This window comes from Botrytis fragariae (genome assembly GCF_013461495.1).
Source record: "Botrytis fragariae strain BVB16 chromosome Unknown tig00000251, whole genome shotgun sequence".
In the NCBI taxonomy this organism is placed as follows: Eukaryota; Fungi; Ascomycota; class Leotiomycetes; order Helotiales; family Sclerotiniaceae; genus Botrytis; species Botrytis fragariae.
The window spans coordinates 139751-163171 of NW_023501003.1; the positions used below are offsets into that span (position 1 = coordinate 139751).

At 40.3% G+C, this 23421-nt stretch overlaps 6 protein-coding genes across 6 annotated transcripts; 5 read left to right on the top strand and 1 right to left on the bottom strand.

Annotated features, from left to right (window-relative positions):
* Positions 1 to 141: 141 nt before the first annotated feature.
* Bfra_011624 (putative c3hc zinc finger domain-containing protein) lies at positions 142 to 1652 on the top strand (the record flags this gene model as incomplete). Its single annotated transcript, XM_037341951.1, has 3 exons — positions 142 to 670; positions 729 to 812; positions 862 to 1652. 3 exons carry the CDS (start codon positions 142 to 144, stop codon positions 1650 to 1652), a joined length of 1404 nt encoding a protein of 467 aa, XP_037188031.1.
* A 1257-nt stretch (positions 1653 to 2909) lies between these two features.
* Positions 2910 to 4169, top strand: Bfra_011625 (putative oxidoreductase protein; the record flags this gene model as incomplete). The annotated part of the gene is made up of 1 exon (XM_037341952.1): positions 2910 to 4169. The coding sequence occupies one exon, from the start codon at positions 2910 to 2912 to the stop codon at positions 4167 to 4169; it is 1260 nt and encodes a 419-aa protein (XP_037188032.1).
* A 3537-nt stretch (positions 4170 to 7706) lies between these two features.
* Bfra_011626 (putative trna splicing endonuclease subunit protein) lies at positions 7707 to 9059 on the top strand (the record flags this gene model as incomplete). The annotated part of the gene is made up of 1 exon (XM_037341953.1): positions 7707 to 9059. One exon carries the CDS (start codon positions 7707 to 7709, stop codon positions 9057 to 9059), a length of 1353 nt encoding a protein of 450 aa, XP_037188033.1.
* A 5448-nt stretch (positions 9060 to 14507) lies between these two features.
* On the top strand, positions 14508 to 16052 carry Bfra_011628 (putative trna splicing endonuclease subunit protein; the record flags this gene model as incomplete). The annotated part of the gene is made up of 1 exon (XM_037341954.1): positions 14508 to 16052. The coding sequence occupies one exon, from the start codon at positions 14508 to 14510 to the stop codon at positions 16050 to 16052; it is 1545 nt and encodes a 514-aa protein (XP_037188034.1).
* Positions 16053 to 18378: 2326 nt separating this feature from the next.
* Bfra_011629 (putative histone acetyltransferase gcn5 protein) lies at positions 18379 to 19562 on the top strand (the record flags this gene model as incomplete). The annotated part of the gene is made up of 2 exons (XM_037341955.1): positions 18379 to 18387; positions 18441 to 19562. 2 exons carry the CDS (start codon positions 18379 to 18381, stop codon positions 19560 to 19562), a joined length of 1131 nt encoding a protein of 376 aa, XP_037188035.1.
* Positions 19563 to 20676: 1114 nt separating this feature from the next.
* Bfra_011630 (putative catabolite repression protein crec protein) lies at positions 20677 to 22958 on the bottom strand (the record flags this gene model as incomplete). Its single annotated transcript, XM_037341956.1, has 7 exons — positions 20677 to 20765; positions 20839 to 21112; positions 21179 to 21464; positions 21511 to 21890; positions 21940 to 22107; positions 22167 to 22726; positions 22781 to 22958. The coding sequence occupies 7 exons, from the start codon at positions 22956 to 22958 to the stop codon at positions 20677 to 20679; spliced, it is 1935 nt and encodes a 644-aa protein (XP_037188036.1).
* Between the last annotated feature and the right edge of the window lie 463 nt (positions 22959 to 23421).

Sequence of the window (23421 nt, forward strand, 5' to 3'; positions counted from 1 at the left end):
CCGTAACGTAAATAAATAAAAGGAACCCAGGGAACCAGGGAACCTTCAATTTATTATCATTCATCACATTCCTCATCAACACCATTCTGAAATTACGGCACCAAGAGAGTGTCACTCAGTGTCACTATCTCAGCCGCGAAAATGAATACAACCAAAAGAAAATTCAACGCCCTCCTGAATGGCTTGGGAAGCAAAAAGTCGGATTCCTCCTTATCAGCACACGAAGTAAACAAGACTCCCGAAAAACCTCAAAATGATACAGATTCCAACATGAAGAAGCCACGAATTTCGTATTCATCTTCAAACGCGACTCGACTATCTTCTTTAACTCGCGCATCATCTGCGGCCCCATCCGAATTTGATAGCGCCCGTCAAAGATTGGCACCCGTTCATAAACTCTCTGCCACTCCCGTGTCGCCGGCAGAACCTCCAAAATGGACCCCATATGATCGCGGGGAATTTCTCAAAAGATTGAAATCTTTCTCGAATCTAACGGACTGGACGCCAAAACCAGCAAAGGTTAATGAAGTGGAATGGGCGAAGAGAGGGTGGGTTTGTCAGAAGAAGGAGAGAGTTCGATGTTGTTTCTGCAATGTGGAGATTTTGGTTAAATTAAATAAGAAAGAAGAGGATGGGAAAGAGAAGGAAGTTTATATCGCGGAAAACATTGGTAGGGGATTTCTTTCCATCGCAGATTCTCAGTGATTTAGCGCTAACTAACTCAGTAGAAAATGCGTTGGTCGATAAATATGTTGAACTTATTGTCGCGTCTCATGATGAGAGTTGTCCATGGAGACAGAGAGGATGCGATGGTACGTTAAAAGGTTTCTTTCCACGTGCTCAGTACTAATTCTGCCCCAGATGTTATATTCAAGCTACCCCTCAATAAACCTGCAGTTACCATACAAACCCTTCGCGAACGTTACGATGAACTCCAACAAAGAATCGATCACCTACCATACCTCTCTAATATGTCACCTCCTGAAGGCCTCGATATTGATCGCGTTACAAGCTATCTTCCCCAAGAATTTCTCCAATCATCTCCTGGATCAGGGCAAATCAACTCTCCGGACAATATCAATAAAGTGGCTTTAATGATGTCTCTTTGTGGTTGGCAAGGTCACAAGCATGATCGTCTTGGCCAACAACTCGAATCTGTCTCATGCCAAACATGTTATCGAATTCTTGGTCTCTGGATGTTCAAAAGTAGATCTATTTCTGCTACAGGTGTGGAAACCGAGCCAGCTATTGTTCCTGGTCTCGATCCTATCGCCCAACATCGCGAATATTGTCCTTGGCGCAATCCAGTATCACAAAATGGACTTGCCGCTACGCAGAATCAGAAACTAAGAGCGCTTGCGGGATGGGAAGTTGTGCTACGAGTGTTGAAGAGTGAGCATGGATTGAGAGTTGGTAGAGAAAAGAATGAAAAGGGCTCAAGGAAAAGTTATATTGCACCTGCAACGACCGAGAGTATCGATGAAAATGGTAATGATTTAGCACCTGATTTCGCAGATGAAGAGGATGCGAAGAGTATTAGGGATGCAAAGGATAAGGACTTGATGACGAGATTGAGAAGGGTTAAGACATTTATTGCATTGAAGAAGCGACCCAGTGGAGACGTCAAAACCAAGAGGTTTAGTGCTACTTGATCGCAGGCATAGGAGGTATCTTGCCTAAGGCAGGAAATTGAGAAGTAAATTAACGATGTACGATCACGAGTAGGAGAGCTTATGGGTATTATTTTCATTGCGTTGGCGTCGTAGTGGAGTTCATTTCCTTCATGCTTGCATCTATCTCAGGTCAACAGGTGTCAGGGGGTACTGGTATGGCTGCACACGCTCATTTATTGAAAGATTGACAATCGTCCTCTGTCGGATAGTGCAGCGGTATGGTATATTTTCATTATTGGATTTTGAGCGGAAGGATTGTAATATATCGGAATATTTGCTTTCACAATGAGATAGGGTATCTGGGACATGTGCAGTATAATATAATATTTGCAAGATTGGGCGTCGGGTTGCCTCTTAATGTGATGTGAGATTATAATGTTCGTGCTGTGTATTCTGAGCTTGATAGATACTCTCCTCTCTGGCTTCGTAATGCGTCTCGCCTCCCTCGTTAAGTTTCATTCTTACCCCGAACCTACCTAGCCCCCGCTCGCGAAAGAAATCAAAGTCGCCTACTCCGTGTACATCAAGTATAAGGAACTCCATTCCCCAGAATCTTCTGATAGCCTACCTAGTATATATAAATGAGCCTCGAAATCACAAGAGTTTGACAATTCGTAAAGTTTTCCGGTTATATCATATCCAAAATCTTTTACCCAGTGAAAAGTGCCTGGTGTATCGATCACTTTAGCATCACAAATCTCGTGTATTTCAGGGATAAAAAGCGCTTTAGTGTCAATCGATCGCGGACATTCAGATGTTAATTCGGCTGCTGGTTTTTGCCAATGCGGGGATTACAAAATCCCGTCGAGGACTTGTCTTGTACCGTACGATTGTTGTATATATCATACAATATCATGCTTTGGAGTTTTTTATTTACTTCCACTTCACATATCATTTTCAACTTCTCAGATTCTTGAATTTCGTCTTTCGAATTGATTTATCGGATTTTGGAATGGGTCTATCTATGACATCACTATTTATATAGGTGTAACACGGCTTATATTTCATATCTCGATACAACGTCGTCGAGATTCTGCAATTCATCGCATATTCGAGTGCCTAGGGGGGCGATCATACATCAGTTATAAACTTTGAATAGCACGCAACGACTACGTACTTATTAGTATATCATTCTACAGTGCAATCAGTGTATACTCAACTCAGATTCCTCAGGCCCAGACCCAGTCCCGCACTACCCACTTATCAACAACCCCTTCTCCACCCTCTCCTCCGAAAATGTCCACCAAACCCACCACCTCGACCCGAAAACCCCACATCCTTATTTCGGGCGCCAGCATCGCCGGTCCAGTTCTCGCTTACTGGCTCAACCGCGCCTCCATAACCACCACCATTATCGAACGATCTCCTTCTCTTCGTTCCGCCGGCCAAGGAATTGATATTCGGGGCCCCGCTCGTACAGTCATATCACGTATGGGTCTCGAATCCACTATTCGCTCCAAAGTGACCCATGAAATTGGCCTTCAATTTGTTGACAAAAACGGTACTCCCAAAGCAACTTTTCCCGTAGAGGAAAATGGAAATTCCTTTACGAGTGATATCGAGATCCTTCGGGGAGATTTGGCCGAGATTTTCTATAATAGTACAAAGGAAACGTGTGAGTATATTTGGGACGATCATGTTACGAAACTTGAAGAGATAGAAGAGGGAGTCCTTGTTACTTTTGCCAAAGGTGAACAGAGAATTTTCGATTTGGTTGTGGGAGCAGATGGAATGCGTTCGAAGACTAGACGTCTTGCTATCCCCCTTCCAAACGATGGTTTGAAATCATTGTATCAATATACAACATATTTCACCATCCCCAAACAACCCCATGATGATGCATGGGGTAAGTGGTATAATTCTTCTCGTGGACGTTTGATATTAATGCGGCCGGATAATATACATGAGAGTAGTACCACACGGGTATATCTCAGTATTACGGATCCCAACAAAACATGCAAGTTAGTCAAATATCTGGAAATGACACCCGAAGAACAAAAACGTGCGTGGAGAGAAGAAATGTCTGATATGGGATGGGAGATTGAGAGAGTTTTGGATGGAATGGATAAAGCACCGGATTACTATATGCAAGAAATCGCGCAAGTGAATCCTCCTCAGTTTTACAAAGGGAAAGTTGCCCTAGTGGGAGATGCGGGATATTGTCCCTCTCCTATTTCAGGAATGGGCACCAGTTCGGCTATTCTAGGTGCGTATTATCTTGCGGGAGAACTAGGAGCTTGCAAGGGAGATTGGGAAGAAGGATTGAGAAAATATGAAGAGAAGATGAGACCATTTGTGGAAGGGGTACAGAAACTTCCTCCAGGGGCTCCCGGGATATTGAATCCTCAGACGGAGTGGGGAATTGCGATTTTGTATGGAGCTCTGGGTTTTGTGTCTTGGACGGGGGTGGCGGGGTGGTTGGGAGGTATCTTTTTAAAGGGAGATGAAAGTTTGGTAGAGTATGAGTGGAGTGATGGTGGAGGGGAAATTTCTTAGGGATGGTTTGTTTATGCTTGTTGTTTGCATAACTTGAAAGTACAGAGGGGTGTGGAATGATTTGGAGATGTACTATAACAAAAATTGGAAATTTCTTGCTCTTTGTAGTGCATTCTTCAAATACCTACTGTTTTTCAGTTTCTTATTATATGTATATTAAGCTTAGATCCATCACCAATACGTATCCTCTCATTTTTCGTTTCATTCAACTGGCTTTTCATTAGCTCAAACATTGTAAGTAAGATGAACATTCCTCTTAATTTTACGTATATTGCAGATATATTCAGATAAACCCCTAAACTCAATCCAAATCATGTATTCAAATCAATCACTACACTGACCTTCATTACTCTACCATCATCCAAATTTAAGACAAGAATCCCCAGTCTATAGAATTCTAAAAAACCCCTCTATACCTATATCGAAAACCTACTTTTAGGAATACGTATAAATCATATAGTTGATAGTCGGAGAGAAAGAGAGATAGAGATTCGCTTGTGTGAAATTGAAATACCTATACACTAATCAGCTAGTATGATTTGAATTATAATAGTAAGTAGTCTTCAGTAGGTACACACTAACTTGAATTTGGAAGCAAAGAGTGGTTTTCAAGTAAATAAGTGAGGGGGCGGTTTCTCTTATGTTTTCGTCTTAGGAGATACTTTGGTGTGGTGGAGAGTAATATGCTTTGTTTATAGGCAAGTGATGCACAGATGTTTGGAAACTTGAATAGAGGGCTCTATGTTTTGTTGTTACTTGGTGGTTGTGATGATAGGGTGGTATGATGAATTGAGGTTGGAGGGTGAAAGCGAGAGAGTTAGAAAAGCGGAAGTGATTTATATAGATGTTCTTGATAGAGAATAAGAATATCAGTCTATCGTTGAGTATATACTTTGATAGGAATGATAATTAGGGCTGAGAAATAAATGGAATGGAAGATAGTGAACACCTTGATGAAAATGTCTTCTTCATTAAATTGACTTCAACACGCTTTGAACCATTTCAATATTCATTTCATATCAATTAGATACATTATTCGTCTTCATTCAAACATAGTTTTGTTTTTCTTAAGTCGTAGACTTGAGCTTGATTCTAAACTGATCTAAATCTACATCTACGAATCTGATCCCCTAGCCTGAATCTAACCGAAACAAAACTCTCTTTCGTCATTCCCAACTCGCTTCAAAAACAGATAACCCTAGACAAAATATCTAATGGTCCGAATTGTAGTCCAACAAATAAGAATCTTGAAATATTCAACTCTGTTTATACATTCGAATTGGCTTGAAGATTGTAATAGTTTCAGTAATCGAATGAATTTAGAATAATGGACTCTTGAAATCGATAATTGTATCTTTATAATCCTATGAGTAGATAGAGTGTCTGAAAATGAATTGCAGTTTGTAGACTGTTATCGGAAACGCTGACTCTGACTACATACGAGTTATTATGAGATCAATAGAGGCTATTGAGAACGCGCTTTGTACGCGTTGTGTTAAAGCTCTTATATCTAAGAGTGGGAGTAAGAATATAGATATGAAAGGAAACTCTCTACGATTTTCTCTCTTTTATTCTCCTTTTGTAACTCTGTGATTGTCTCAATTCATGACATTATCTCAGTTAATACAAATGTCCCAAACAATATAATTGTTCCAAGTGATATCATTAGTTCAATCAACATGAATATCTGAATTGCTATGATTGTTCCAGTTAATATGATTAATCTAGTTACTATGAGTATTCTAATTGACATGATTATTCTAATTGCTAGTAACATTTCAATTCATATTATATATCAAGGTTCGTATTGAGAGATAGTCGAGGAAATGATACTTGAATATCACCGTAAATGATATTTCATTCCTTCGAGATGATAATGAGTCTATACTTGGATTGTTAAGAAAGACATCACTCATCCACGGAGTATATACATATATAATAAACACTGAATGAATAACGCGATTCATTACCAAGTAGATCATATCACTAAATGAATCACTTCAAAATCGCATCAAAATTAACCTTTTCTTAATATTCATATTTCAATAATTAATCAATATTTTTTGAAAAAGAAATAATATTTAAAAATAAGAAAAATTTATATAATCAAAAATTATAAATATTTTGATTATATTCTAAAAACAATTGAAATTGTTATGGTTTTTGTTATAAAAACACTATTTTTATAATAACTATTATATAAAATCTAATTTCTAATGATTGATTAGAAATTTATATTATTTATATAGATAATTATAATTTTTAGAGAAAAAAATTAAATTATATTAATAAATAAAAAAAATGCACAGTTATACACAAACGAATTTTGTATGTAAACTGAGTGATCCATTTGGTGATGAATCACGTTAATGCCTTTCTTTAAATACTAATAATACAGTTAGATCTAATTGTTGGTTCGAGAAGGATACGGAAGACGTAGCACCCACGTATTGTAGGTCCTGTATGTCTAATTGTATTCTATCTAAAGAGCTAGCTATGTAGGAAAGTAGTAGGCCTTATATAGGCACTACTGAAAGAGCTAGTCTCTTTCGCATTCGCTTAATCCCTTTGATACAGTAGCCATTGTATTGAAGTCATTCCTTTGAAGTGAATACTCTTGTTCACACACTAATGATCGGGCCGGAACCTTATTGAAAAGTAATAAATCTACAACGTATGAATTGACTAAACAAACAAATGACAATTGCTTCCTGAATAAAAATTACTGACACGCACTGAGATGACATACACGTGTGAATGGACTGGATGCATTTTAAGCTTGGATTGAGTAAGATATTAATTTTTCTTAAGAGCGCAGCCCTTAAGAAAAATTTGGGCGTTGTGTTTAGGTGCTTCGAAAGAAGATCAAAACCTCATTCCCGCAATTTAAAAGATCGAAGGGGAGAATCCCTCAGCCTTTCATCATTTTTTAGAGGGGGTCTCGTTTCCTTCTGATTTCTGAAACGCTAAAAGCAGCAAAAGCACGAGCCCCCTTTCAGCTCGCTTCTCTGTTTGTTCCCCAACCCCACCAAATTGGATTATCAAAATTTTCAACTGATCGTTTCTGAACCAATTCTCAATGGAATTGAATGATTCTAAAAGTATAACAAAAGCAAAAATGTAATGAAGGCTGAGGGATTCGAACCCTCGCTCTTTCGAATTGCGGGAATGAGGTTTTGATCTTCTTTCGAAGCACCTAAACACAACGCCTTAACCACTCGGCCAAACCTCCTTTGTTATTTGATGGTGACGATAGTGCAATCAACTCTATTATCCTCATGACACATACACGAATCAGCTGTAAGCAGCGTGAAATCTCATCAAATAAATTTTTAACGTAATTTTCAATATTTTATGGATCCTGTTGGTCACCAGATTTTGTGCATGGACCACCGATCGGAATTTTGACGGAATTGATTAAGCCTTTCTGCAAGGCTGAAAATAAAATTTACCCACAACTATACCATCCCACCAGCTCCTCAAACAGCGAACCACTGCAAGAGTAAACCATAACAAGAACAATCCTCACTCGACGAAATGGCAGATATGGACGAAGACGCGCCCATCAATTCCCTTCATAATCAACCAAATGATGATAACGAAGAAGGTGACGAGACCCAAGATTTCCGACTTCTCGCATCCCTAAGCTCAAAGACAGGCTCACTTCCTAAACGTGGAGAGAAAGATTTCGAACCTCACGGTACACAACAACAAGATGGTGTATTAGCTGCATCGAGGCAAGCAATGCATGATGCATTGGATTATACAAGATTTCATCTCCCAAAAGCGCACGTAAGGGCTTTTTACTACGGGGAGGGAGTAGGAAAGGAACTGGAGAGAGATGAACTGGTGGGAGAGGAATGGAGGAAAGGCTTAGGGCCAGATCATGTTGTGGTAGTGGAAGGACCTAGAGGGCCACATTTCAGAACAATTGGCAGGGCAAACGAAGGGAAACATAAGAGCAGTTTGTGGTTATTACCTGAGGAAGCATTGTATTTGGTTGAGCGGGGAAATTTGGATTTGTGGTGGCCGAACAAATCTTCTTACAATGGAGTTGAAGACGGAGAAAGTGAGAAGACAGGACAATCGGAAAATGAAGATGACGGCGCACCAATGAGTTTACAAGCTGCGTATGCTATGCTTATTGGTCTGGATGGCGAGAGAGGAAAAATCAGTTTGGAAAGATACAATGTCTATGCCAATCTGAAAAGAAATGGATATGTCGTCATGAGAGGTCCAGATTGGGACCCAAACGTTCTCACCAAACCCTTTGAGCAAGGACCCATACCTGGAGAGTCAAAGGGCATGTTCACTTGGCTTTATGACCTTTTCGCCAAAGACATCACACATTCCCCATATGGTCCACTTGTCAAACCAGGCTTATATAGATCTTACGACTCTATCTATCGCCAAATGGCCATAATACCCCGCTATAAACCTTCTCCACTACCAGACATATCGTCACAACCTCCATCTCACCCATTCCGTGTTTGTTTCCACATCTGGAAACCTAGTAGTATTCCTACATTTGCGAAAACCAACCCAGGCCTTCCAGATTTCCGCATAGCCATCGTGGACGCGAGAGAAACTTTCGTACCTACATTACCGGAGGTGGTGTCATTATTCGAAAGCTCACCGTGGGATCCACCAGGAAAAACCATGGAAGGCCCAAATAAAATGTATCATAGGATCAGACATGGATATAGGAATGTTATCTTGGCAGTCAATGATCAGGGAATAATTAGCTATCTAAGGATGGGAGATTGTGCATTCGGGGAAGAAAAGTTGTACGAAAGGTTCGATGAGGGCAATTCGCGAGGCAACAAGAGGGGTGGAAGACGTGGCAGAGGCGGCGGCAGAGGCAGAGGTAGAGGGAAAGGTGGAAAATAATTATTTTAGAGGGAGATAATGTATCCCTCACCAGAATTTGATGTATGATTAATGATGATCTAATGACATGATACTTGACCCCGACAAACAAGTTGCGCAGGCTCCTTTCTACTGCTATTGCTTTTAAGATATTCAATTCCATTGTAACAGTAAATTTATGAGGATAATAATATGAAAAGAACATTATTTGAGTAGGACTATCGTCCACATTGATAATCTCGCGGTTGATACATAGAGAGCCGATTACGTCAATGACGCTATGAACCCGTCGCTAAGCTGGTTAAATCTACGAAACTAATTCAAGGAGTGCCGAAAGTTAAATATTTTTAAGCGTCACTCGCATATAAGGAGGTGGCAATCTACGAAGAAAGATTTACCTAAAAATCCAATTCTCAGAAAAAGAATACATCATTCGAGAATCGTGATTTGGACTCCTAATTCCAAAGCTAACATCCTATCACCTCACGATGCTCCATTGAACATTTAGTCTTTTCTGTGGTATCAGTTGGACGTATGCAAACTAATGATGGCGCTTTGGGGAGAGTTAAAAGCCGCATGTCGAATTGTGAATTTACCGAGTCAATGCTTTCTATATTGTTACAAAACAAACGCTAGAGATGATTCATGAGTAATGAATACCTATCCTTATCACGAAATAGCCAGATCATGAAGACTCAGATACATCGTTTTCCAAGTGGCACCTAGATTATAAACCAACATTGAAACCCAGGGTACAAAAAATATGAAAATATGCCGATACTCATTCTTTGGAGCAATCCGATACGTATGCACGCAATCACTGTGCCAGATCAGGCTGTTTTTGCCTTCCTTGGTCTATTTGCGGCTTTCGTTTGATACTACTAATTTCATATAGTCATATTAGTCAAATTCATTAAAATGAATACAGTATTCCTGGCCCGAAACAAACAACGAGATCCCTCACAATTGTAGTGATAATTGGCACATGCACCCGAGAAAATATGTCATTATTGGTCCACAACCTCCTGTACATCTAATGCACGCTGGGTCTTCCTTCTCATCCCATTTTTGAGGCAAAATCGCTTCACGTTTGTTAGGATTCTTCTTTCCACCCTTGACTGCTGGACGAAATGCATTTGAACAGAGTCATAATCTGAATCAATGTTATCAGACAAAGTCTCCTTGAACCTTTCGCAATCACTTGCTAGTTGTTCATGTAAATGTCCATTACATGTATCTGATGGGGAAGCCACAGTTGTTGAGAGCATCCTACTAGGCGATATGATTGAAGTTGGCAAGGAATATGTCGCCATCGATGTGAGAGAATCTTCGTGATCGACATGCCTCGATCCAGAGTCTGGGTTTCCTTACTGGCTTTTCTTACCAGATCATTCTTGGAGAATTAGGCTAATTCTCTTTGGCAGCCGTCTCCGAATTTTGATATTTCACAGCAACTTCGATTTTAACTTATCTTGATTTTCCCTGCTGAACTGTCATCGCTGGACTGTAAGAACTACCTAGTCAAAGAAAAAAACCGATATAACACTACAATCTGATTTATTGATATTGCACACGACTATTGTTAGATTATTCATTCTGGAAGGGTTCGATCAATGGCTGTCTTTCTTCATCATACTCGAGAAAACAGGCAGGAAAACCAAAACTTATCATCTCAAAAGAATCTTCCATATTGGCTAAAATACCGAAAGAGGCGGCACGATATCGTACGAAAGAGTCGGAAAACCATCAATTCATACACCATAATCAATTTCCCAAGGTTGAGAGATGTCTTAGCTCCAAAAATCGGTTACCCATCATACAAACGCTCGCTTATCTGAGGCTTTAATACGAAGGTATCTTGCGTTTAGTTACACATCACGACGGAGTTGACTGCGGTATGCATCTCAGAATTTTGTGCCTGGCCTCTACAAACATCATCAGCTTTTATCGGTAATATTGCTTTATTGAGTATGATATACAGTGTACTAGTGCTGGAATGAAGCTCTTAGTTTACTCTTACACTTTTGCCTATATCATCTATGCTCAAGAGAAACGAAATAAGGGAGGTAGTATACTATGGAGTATGTCAAATCCCGAAGAGGAAGATTCTAAAATGATAGATTCACAATGAATGAAACTTTAATCAAACGAATCGTCAACTGGCGAACGTAAATTTCATGAAATTGTTGTCTTCAGGGGCCCATAATGACTTGGTCAAGCGGAGAAGTTTCGGTTGTACGACAGTCAGCGCTGGAATACGTGAGGCTCTTCCCTTTTTCTTTGGATTCTTCAAACAATTTATTAATGTTTTTAAATCTGCTGAATGTCTTGTACTCTCAGTTCTTTCTTAGATTTTCTAAAAATTAAAGTAATGACTCTTTTGCGGAAATTAAAAAGTGAGAATCAACAATCCTAATTTAGATAAAAAGGACTAATTAAAGTACTAGACCAGATATCAATACATGAAATGTATTATGTTATTATTTGAGGTTATCATCGTATGATATATTATTACTCAGGAAGTCACTCATTGAGATAATTACTTGATAAATGGATGTTACTCATCATTAAGTATACGAAGAAACTATCTAGTATAATATTTTCAACATCTCGCTCATCTGGGGATTTCAAAGCGCACCGCAGCTAGCTGCGCTCAACAAGGTGCCCCTGTCTTTATTTCTGAATTTGATACCGCCCGCATATATCAGTTGTCATTCGACGCGCCGGTGTAACTGAACTCATTTCCCATGGCCAGGGTCCTCTCGGTCTGGTTATTTGATTTGATAACTTATTCGGGGGCGATTCGGTGCATCAGCATATACGAGAGCCTCGAAAAGGGTGATTAGTAAATCCTTTTCCTTGGTAGAGGGTATTCTGATATGAAAAGTAATTGCTTGCTTGATGATAGGTATATGTAGGGCCACTTTCTTCTAAGTATTCATTGTTGCAATATCACTGAATTCATATTATTTAGCTCGTTAACTCATAATTTCTCTTGGGAGATTCCCGCCTCCCGTCTGTTCAAACAATTCCATCACACTTTCTCCCAAGAGAAAGTCTTGCAGGGACTGAGTTTTAGAGTAACAGGTCTATCTCGTCTCAAAGTCATCGGTCTATTGGTCAAGAAATTATGGAAAGAAGATGGACTACAACGACAAAACCTCAACCGAAAATATTGCTGCTAGTCAATGCAGCTGTAAGGAACTCAAGGAAATAGATGTGCTCATCGACACCTGGTGGGGCTCCTCTGGATTTGGCCCTACTAGTAACAAAGATGTCTTTGGCGCAACCATCAACGAGACCGGGGTACTTAAATACGTTGTGCGTAATCTGAACACACAAGTTGGCGCTCTAGAGTGCCCTTTTCCTAGTACACAACAGCATCGTGGCATTCTGTTGACAGAAGCCCGCATTAGATAGTATCCTCACCTCAGACCATGAGTGCCATGGAGCGAAGGCAATATGTTAAAGTCGAAATTAAATATGACTCAGGTTCCAAAATCGAGCTTTCAGGTGCAGATGATCTCAGGGCAGTTCAAGAAGCTCAATAAATTGTTCTAAAGTCAAACACGAATTTTACATGACGCAACTAGCTCCAGCAGTGCATCCGGCTCACTTGTAGGCCCTGGAGGGGTTTCGCTTCTACGAGCGTCCCAACTCGAAGCCCCACGCCAACATTAGATGATAGTCCACGATGGAATTGAGTATTCGAAGAGACATAACGGTATGTTTTAGGGGAAGCATGTTTCATTGCCCAGCATTGTAAAAATAGATGGCGAAGATTTTCTCAAGCATTCTGTTTTAAGAAAGCGAGTCCATTTTAAAAGAGATTCAAAATGGTGGGATATGATGGTTGTGTTGCAAATAAATGTATCATCTTCTCACAACCTAATAGTCGGAAGCTGCTTCAAAGAATGAAAACATTCTGTATTAACAAAGCTTCAAGGAACGGGGCTGTCAACTTCGAACTACCGTTTGTAAAAAATTCATCATGTGAAAATATGTGACTCACTTTTATTAGGAAATGCTGTACCTACCTGAGGTATGTCTAATGACTAAACGCCAAGAAACCAGAGCAACTAATCAATTCAGTAGCGAAAGAAAAACAAGCGATACCTGCCTAACGACATATTTATGTAAACAAACTAATCATCATACGAATGAAACTCACTAGAAACAACATCAAATCAATGAATTACAAACGCGAGTATCAAATTGTATATTGCAATACAATTTCAAAATCTGTTCTTTCAACAGTAGAAGAAGATATCTTATTTTAACGCATCGTAATGTCATTGAAACACAAAGACTATCTAGATAAGATATCCATATTTACAGGCACATATTCCGAAACATACCCTTGTACTTCAATCTCGGAACCTATCCGCTCATCAATAAGACAAATAAAATATAGAGAATCAAATTGAAGAATCTGTAGGTATGAGTCAACTTTTAGAACGATTAGAATCAAAAAATGAGATTCCATCCAACTCTCTTTTGCCCAACAATAATTTTGTTGAGAACTAAGTCATCTATAATCGTAACAGACTAACTACTATGGCTCTTATTTGAAGGCTTATAGTATTTAGCCGAAATTAGGGCCTAGAGCGGCCGCTTGCAGATGCGCAGTCACTCTTTCAGCTACATATAAATTAACACGAAGTCTCCATTTAAGTAGCTTTCTAATTCGAGTTTTATTCTTACTTCAAAACTAAGCATAGAAAGGGATCTAATCTTAAGATTATCCTAATACTATGAAAAGAATTCGAAGTAAGTATTCTGTTTATCTGGATATGGGTTGAAATTTAGTATGCAGGCAAGCGAGACTAAGCCTGCACCTATCATGATTCCGCGATTAGCCAATCACACCTTTCAATCAATCATATTGAGGACCAACAAATGGTTGGCCGTGTTGCACGGCCAGGCAGTAGGGATCAACAAACACAAATTGTTTCATCGCATCTCCTCTACTCTCCTCTTGTCGTCCCTTCTTTTCTTTATATTCTCAACCTTTTCACTTGAATTTTCAAAATCATCTGGAGCAATTATACGGAAGCTCACCAATAACCAACGATAAGGTTCATTTCGGCATCATAGTCACTCAGGAACTTCTCTGTGAGTTCTTCTTTCCTGTACAGCTTCATACTAACACTTCATCGTGTTCTTCATTACCTCTCTTTTGTTCATAAGTATGAACTTTGTGGATAGCTCCTGAACATTACAATCATCAACAAGCAGCCCACGTACTATCGCATCAATTCGCAATGTGAATTATTATTTGTCTTGTGGATGTGTATACTCATTTGTTTGAAGGCCATTACTGTGTTTAGAATCACACTTTGAGTCTCAGAAAGCAGCGTTGTTTCGTGTCTTTTTGTACAATTTGAACTGAATGCCGAGAATGTAAAGTTTGCATCGATGCTAATGTCATTATTTCATAGTTAACTGAATTCCTAGCCCCACGACAAAATGAACGATCGGCCAAAGGAAGAAGGACAAATTGCAAAGTCGATGGCAATGAATAGTGATACTCTCCAAAGTATCACGAGTGTCCCTCCTGTTATCAATCAACCTAAGCCTTCTCAACCTACTTTCGGTTCCAGTAACATCAAGTCTATCGATCTTTATTCAGATTCTGATGACGAACCTAAAGAAGATAAAGAGGTAGAGATCAGGTCTGCAAGACAAGGCACGGCTGAGGAAGTGATCACGGTTTCATCTTATCCGAAACGAAATCTTCCATCGGTCAATTATGACGAAGGCATCTGGAGCATCAAAATACGTAGTCCAAAGCGAACTAAACTAACGCCCACGCAGTCAATCCCAAAACTGCATGGTGTTATTGTTGGTACTTGGAAAGACTCAGAGCAATTCGACGACCACGACAAACATATCGTTCATGGCTTCATCGATGATGGAGGACGACTTCGGTTTAGAATATACGGAACAAATCGTCAACGCAACAAGTCTTTGGCCATTCCTCCAGGAGCTTACGGTTGCTGGGTCAAATTTCAAAATATCGCCTTTGATCCTTATCTAAGTACAAAGACTCCTGATCAAATTAAGGAATACGTCATTTTCAAATCACAGGAGAACCAAAAACAATCAGATGGAATTCCACGAGTATCTCGAGACGTTGACGATGATGCTTCTGCTAAAGTCAATGACATTCAATCATCGTCTAAACCAGAAATTCTCCTTGGATTTTGGGCGGACTCAAACCAAGTGGATATCAAAGACAAACACGCAGTATTTGGTACTATTGTCCTCAACAGCAATCATAAATTCAGATTCATGATTCGAAAATCTACTCGTGATGGACGGTTTGTGTTGGGTAATTTTCCGGTAGGCGCTGGGAATTATCAAGCTCAATACGAAAATATTGTGCTCGAGGAGTATTTGTCTAAGCTGAAGCGCTCGGAAGTTGAACAGTATATTCTCATTCGTCAAAGAGAAATACTGGAAGGTGGCGATCGTGATTCGCGCAGCCAGCAACTCAACGCAGTTAAATTAGCCAAGGCTGCTGCAGCATCAAAATATCCGTCAGATCCAAGTCTCTCTGGCCATGATATTTCCAATCCCGATCTTGAGATTGAACAATCTCTCAGACGCAAAGAGATATCGAGAGGAAAGATAGCAGATAGAAAAGAGCCGCCACATCTGCAGGGAACAAATGATATTTCTGTCGACTTCACTCTTGAAGAAAAACCTGCTCCCTATAGGAAATTTTCGGCTGAGCGGCAACTTGCAAAGTCGATGAACAAATTGAACAAAACATGGGAAGCTCAACAGGAAGCGAAGACTCAGCAGCCAGTCACGTCTCCACATTCAGAGGCTATTGCAAGTGGCAGCTCTTTGACCAATGATAATGACAAGATACACAATGGCATCAAATACACGAGAAGACAGAATGGTGTATTCGAGGGGAAACATGTTGGGCCCCCACAGCTTCTGAATATAGATGGAGAAGACTACGTCGAGTATCGGGTGCTGACAAAAGCGGCTACTTTTTGAAACAGAGTTAGTAACTAACAACTACTTCTCTATTAATGATGAGGGGCTGAAGGATCTCGAATTTGTCATTTCTTACATACTCTGGATTACTGCTTTCCTTAAAGTCATCCTTGTTCGATTGAATATTCTTTCCGCGTATGATCTCTTCATTTAACATGGCTTCAACAAAAAAACTCATTGTTATACTTGCGTGTTTCTAGCTTTTGATTTGTTAGGGTGTGAAAGGGGCTTTCTTGATTGTTTCTATTTGTTGAGAAATTAGTATCGAAGTATTCGCGTCGGGATCAGAATAATTAAGTATATTTTTATCAAACTCAACTTTCGAAATAACAGTATATATGAGAAACATCTATCGTGATGCCAGAATCTTTATTTTATCTGAGATGATATTGCTAAAATATGTATGATACGAAAAATAATAACACCATCACATCCTTTTTCCTCCGGCTCGATGCATTCTATACGCGTGGGGACGGTGACTGCGCTTGTGTAGTTTCCAGCTTCACTGGCATCAAATTGTGCAGAGTAAAGATAGCAAAGTTGCGTACGACGACTTGATAGAAGTAGATGAAGCAGGGATAACAAGATTTGTCATCTTCACCGAAAATTGACCTTAACAAAGATGGCCAAGTCCTGACAATTGTTAAGTCAAGGAAATTCGTCCAGAAAACAGGGTACCTGAATAAGCAATTCTATAAAGCCAAAGCCATATAAGAGCTCAATTGATTAATCTTCACAATGTGCCTTAAGAGTTTGAACAATTAGAGCTTGGAATATTTGAAGTCCGAATAGCAGTTATGATTAACTATTGTACACATGTAATCAGCAAATCTTGCACACGCGTGTAGTATCGCTTCAGACGCTGTATAAGTACTACAGGGTCAGAGGAAGTTCAGGAAATTCTACCACGATTCATCATATAGATGAACTCAAACCGGAGGTCAGATTAGATATGGACCGTTATCGTGAGCAAACGCGTCGATCTAAATGAATTAGCCGAGGATCACGACACAGACTCTAAGTAAGCGAAAAAACAGGCGGAAATTGAGTATCTTTTGAAAGGACTTCTTTAATAGATTATAAATTCATTTAAAATGAATTATTAAGATTTGAAAAACGCAATCAAAAATTTGAGTCTTCTTTGTATTAATGATGAGCATTTTCATTCTTTAATATTAAATTATAAAAAGATCTTAGTTGTTAAAGTTCTTTCAAATAATGGTCAATTCCCGCCTGTTTTTTCGCTGACGTAGAGACAGACTAATCCCATTTTGACTATTAAAGGCAACGTCAATGCTACGATAACTCCATAAGTAGAGATTACCGTAGATGGTACAAGAAAAAAGCGAGCCCTCAAGGAGATAGACAATCTTACAGGGTCCTATACAGCTTTACTTGTATCCGCACTACTGAGCATACCGATGACGTCATACAGCAGAATGTTTTAGAAAGTAAAGGGAACCGAAGCGACTTGATAGCAACAGTGCCTAACAATTGAAAACTCGGGCGATAGGAATTACAACAATACGCTGAGTGCTTAAGACATAATCAAATATGACAAGTAACGTGATCCCATCTGTAAATAAGAGCATGTGGTCAGGAGATTTACTTGTCCCTGCAGCGGTAGGATGTATAGAAAGTTCAGAAAGTTCTCAGCTACTACACGAAACTTGGGCATTGACTATGTTGATCGCATGAGTGTCATAATTGAGCAAGAACTTCATCTGAACAAACATTTGTCAAATAGGGTACGTACCCCCAAGGTTCCTTCCTATTTTCCATCTTGATTCACCAACTCCTTATGCACTTTCCTCTTTTATCGAAATTCACTCAATGCTATTCAAAGTTTCTTTCCCGTATCTTAACTATAGTAATTTTGAAACTGCAATAATCTTACCCGTATCAGCACGTCGGAGGACCATCATTACAGAAGGTATCATTTTTCACACGCAAGGAAGTAAGTCTACCTGACCTCTGTATATCATTCAAAAAAAAAACCCGTACAATTTTGAGTCATTCAACAAGCGTATGAACTTGATCAAACCGTACGAGAGTGAGTTTGAAGATGTTAGTGCATTTCGCCATACAAAACTTGGCTTATTGACCGTACTACCGACCGACAATCCTAAGAGAGATTGACTTGGTTCGGTCATCCTTTCTATATATTAATGGCTACATTAAGCTATTCGTTAGTTCAAAAGACTTAACAAGTTTTCACTCTATTCCACATCTGATATTAACAAAGTCAAATTTGCAACCAGATTCTCGCAACCCATTCATCCAATATTGAACAAATATTCTTCAAGTTTATCAAATACCAGCAAATATGGATAGTGTAAGTTCATCCCCTTTATCCTTGAACAAGTATTGAAACTGATAATTTTGAAGGATGCTGTTATGGCCGAACGAAATGGCGTTCTCGAATTCCGAACTGCCACGAACGATGGAAGCCCAGAGAACTTTGTCCTTCTCACAAAATTTCAACAAGTAGTTCGAAAGGGACTGGCAAAAATGGACACAGCGTATATTGCGAAAACAGTTCTGGACGCAAACCACAAAACTCTGGTCATGATACAGAAATCGCAAAAGCCAATCAATGGAAATTCGAAAGGGGGCATTGGTCAGATTTTCGAGCAATTGGAGACTGTAATTGGTGGAGTTTGTTACCGCGTTTTTGAAAACCGTGGATTTGTTGAGATGGTTTACGTTGTGGTTAGTGCGAACAAACAGGGAGGGGGGTATGGAGCGCACATGATGAACCATTTCAAAGACGACATCAAATACTCTTACAAGGAAACAGTGATGGAAATTCTCGGATATGCCGACCTTACTGCCCTTGGTTTCTTCCAGAGACAAGGCTTCACGAAAGACATTCAGCTGGAAGAACGAAAATGGGTTGGTGTCATAAAGGACTATATCGAATCTGATCTTATGCAATGCACCTTGCTCCCAAGAATGCGCTATGTCGAAGCCGCTCGAATGCTTCGTAAGCAGAAGGAATATCTGCTCGCCACGATGGCTGCCAACAACAAAAGCAAGTTTCAACACCACCCTCCCGCGCAATGGGCTCGAGGAATTGTTGGTCCAATCGATCCTTACTCTATTCCTGGCATCCGACACACTGGCTGGTCACCAGAAATGGACGAATTATCTCGCGAGAAAGAATCGACGCCCCTCCTCAATCCACTCCAGGACCTCTTAAATCATTTGAAGCAGGGGAAGTATGCCCAGCCTTTCCTCAAACCTGTTGATGAGAAGGAGGTTGAAGACTATTATATGGTGATCAAGCATCCGATGGATTTGCAGACCATGCAGCAAAAGCTAGATCAGGGTCTGTACGACACACCAAAAGCTTTCGTGGAAGATGTCAAATTGATCATCAAAAACTGCAGACAGTACAATAAGCCAAACACAATCTTTTGTAGATATGTGACTAAGCTAGAGAGGGAAATGAAGGCATTCATAAGGGGTGTGCCAGAATGGAAAAAATCTATAAATATACTTAGATAAGCTGAATCGAATTCATGTTCTCTTATCAAGCGACTGCTTTTCACACACTTGCAGGAATCGAAAGATGTCAGTTGATGGAAGGTCCTTTGAACCAACCCACGTCTCCAAAAGGCGTTGGAGCGTCTGCGTGAACAGCAGAATATTAAGGCCATCAAAGGGTAATTGAGTCGTCGTTGGTATCGCGAGGATTTGGCCATCTCTTTTCCATAGTACGCACATAGTATTAAGTTTTCAGAGCGAATGCATAAATATAATGGCCTTCCGAAACAATGCAATGATAAGATTCTCATTAATCTTGTGAGAGACGAAGCTGGGGTTGGAGGTTGAGCCCTTGAAGTATGTCTTTTCAGATGTGTTTAGTTCCTTTTTTTTCGGCTTTCTTGATCCCCTCAGGTCTTGCAAATATAATCTAATCCCTCGACCTGCTCATTGCTGCCGTGCATGTTCCAATTTCCCTCATTGAATCTCCAGAATCCGTCTCAAAATTCCTTCAGGAATCAGAAGGCGAAAGCGTAGCCTTCTCTCCAAGTATATTAGTGACTCCAAAAAATTATGTAGATCCAAAAAACAGACATTTGATCCTCTCAAAAGTCCTTACTTCCCTTTCGACAAGATTCCCAACCTTGATATGTAGTGTTCTCTTGGGCTTGTAGAAGAAAACGATACTATTTTACAAAATTTGTAATTGTGGTGGAAATCAAACGCGGAGGAAGAAAGGAAGGAACAGCCTGAGCTGATCATACGCTGTCCCTCCACAGATTCTGGAATCTGAGATGGGATTAAGTGCTACGCGCCAATTAGCGGCAAGATACCTGTGCCAGCCACCACCCCTCGCTGCTTTAATAATAGTACGGCGCGTCACATACCTACTTATTGAACAGTGAAAGAGTTGCATACAAATACTAGGTAATAATTTTATTGTGCTCTGAATATTCCCTAAAAGTTCCTAATGACATCTTGTTTATGATCCAAGAGATTACGCCAATTATTATTTAAAATCCCCTCTCCAAGCCCGCCACAACTCCAAGTCCAGCTTTGATTACAAGCTTGATACCGCTACTCTGGAAAAGAACATACAACTACTTGGTCCTCAATGCCAACTTACATCTTTCATTCACGAGGTCTGGGATGGTGGCACCACATCAGCATCCTCATCAGCCCTATCGTCATGATCCTTTGGTCTGTTCCAAGTACGAATGTGTCCTAGTCCATTATTAGCTCAGTGATGCTACAAAGCATCGCCATCTGAAGATAAGCGAAGAAAGAAAAGACATACCAATCTTATCGCTGGTAATGATATGCTCTTCCGTAAATGCCAAAGAACACAGTGGATCATCAGCAACAATTTTCGTGCACACGGCGGGTAAAATAGAAATCTTTGCTCTTGGTTCTACTGGATGATCTACTGTGGTCTCTGATCGTCCCTCGGCATAGGAAAGATTTGAGTTTGAGCGAAATCGAGCGGCAGTTGCCGTTGTGCCCTGAGTTTCAACTCTTGAAAGGGAGCTTGGCATTCGGGAAGAGATACTACCTCTTTGACGAACGGAGGCCTAATTTTTGCGTCAGTCGACATGTGCTACACGAGCCACTGAAAGTATGAATGGGCGAGGGCTTACTGCTTTAGGACGATGCAACATTCCAACACTGAAATCCCATAACAAGAGTTTGCCATCTTCGCCCACACTACCAAAACGATAATTACGGTCGTCGCAACGCCATGGATCAAAGGCTACGTCTGTTACCCAGGACGTATGACCAGTGCAGCGAGCTATAATGGCAGAATCTGCCATCGACCATATAGAGACGAGATCATCCTGACCACCAGAAAGAACATATTTGCCATCAGGCGACCAGCAAACACAAGTCAAGCCACCAAAATAGCTGTTGTAAATATCGAGTAATCTAAGCGGATTAGTATTAAACGCGTGATGAAATGGGAGTTGCTCACTGTTCTTTCAAATAGTCAATAATCCGCAAAGTTCCATTTTCAGACACGACAGCTAGATGCCTGTTGTCAGGCGAGAAAGCGAAACTATTGATGGGCTGGTTGGAAAGTTTCCAAAATGAAACCGGGTTGAACTTTTGATTTTTCGAATGCACTGATTTATCGATCTGAAGTTTGGCTTTTGGCATGGAAGTTGGGTCCAGATTTTCTTCACTTGGTACACTGCCATTGCCGTTGGGTCCGACCTCTTCTGGTACGAAAGCTGCATCATCTTTCTCCTTGTCGTAAGCAATCAAAGATCCGTCCATATGAGATGCTAGAAATAGATTCTCGGAACCAGGAATCCACCTGATTTGTGTGACGGGCGTTGAATTTATAACACACTGACGTTGTTAGAATTTCATGTAGACTTCCTTGGAAAAAATTGCTTACGTTCTTATTCAACCGTGAATATTTCTGGGTGAAAGGCTCAAACCAAATAATTTCGCCAGTGGAAAACCCCATTATAATATCTATGTGATTTGGACTTTTGGTGACCTGATTGACATCATGACAGAGGCAATGTGCTTTAGTGAACAGAATTTTGAGTAATTGATCTTGCTATTGTAATCATGAGCATTTAACAATCCAGGATATCGGATGATCGCAACAGAACTTACTTTGTTTGGAGAAGACAAATCAAGCCACTGAAAAGCTCTATTTATGTTGGCAAATCCAAAGTACCCGTCGATTGGGCGGTCTTGTAGCCTCTTGACCAAATTTTCATTGACAATACATCGTGAAATAAATGAAGAATTACTCTTCAAAATGCCACTCTTTGGTTTGCGACGTTTGCCAGTATCTTTAGTCGTCAACGACAACAATGAGTTTCCCTCCCCAAACGCCGGTGCGGACCCTATGGATGTCGCAGCTCTCGCGCTGCCATTGACCGAAGTTCCTCCACCATCACTACTTCCAGGTACCTCCGAAGAATTGCGATTCTCGTATGGGTGTTCTTGTATACTGGATTGAGCCAATCCCGTCCGGGAACTTTTGTTGGTATCGAGCCTGTACAAAGGAGACGCGTAAGGTTTCGTGCTAAATGATAGGAGAGAAAGTTTGGTTCCGGCAGTTGCAGCTTGAGGAGTTGTAGATAATGGATTTGGGTTCATGACTGGTGTCTCGGATGGATGATGAGGAGGTGTCGCAAGATGCAGATCATCCTGCAGCAGGTATGTTCCTATAAAGATGATCTCAGCATTGAGTGACTAGGCTCCTGCAAATGGAACCTCACCTTCACCAGCAAGCAATTGGAGCCCTTCGGGATGCTTAAGCAGATTATTCGTCTCCACCATTGGCATAGCCATTCCATTTTGAACAGCGAGATTGTATGCAGCCTGCGATGGATATCGCGGCGGCGGTGGTAACACACTATGTTCATCGTTAGCTATGCGACACCATGCGACACCCATCGGTAATTCTGGCACGAGTTCATTTGCTGTACTCTGGATAAATTCGAATGCGACACTCACAACATGACGGCTATAATATTTGGCGAGCGAAAATCAATGGACTGGAATCAAACTAATCTAAGGCTAAAGACTTTGATGACGAGCTTGTAAGTCGAATGGGAAAGGAAGGTGTCAAGAGTTGAGTTTCCTCACGAACAACAACTTATATGTTTGAAGCTATTATTGGGGGCTGCAGGAACGAAAGTGTGGGGTAAGATGCTTGTATTGCAACCCTGAAGATCTGCTTAATGAAGGGATCGTGAATGTGTGAATGATTGTACAAAAAGATCGGATGATTGTGTATATAAAACAGGTAGATGGTAGTCAAGGAAAGTCCAATTCAATCCGTTGGAAATGTGGTAGAAATGGAATGGTGTCAGAGATTGGAAAGGCATTCCAAGCTTTATCTAAAGAGAACTTTATC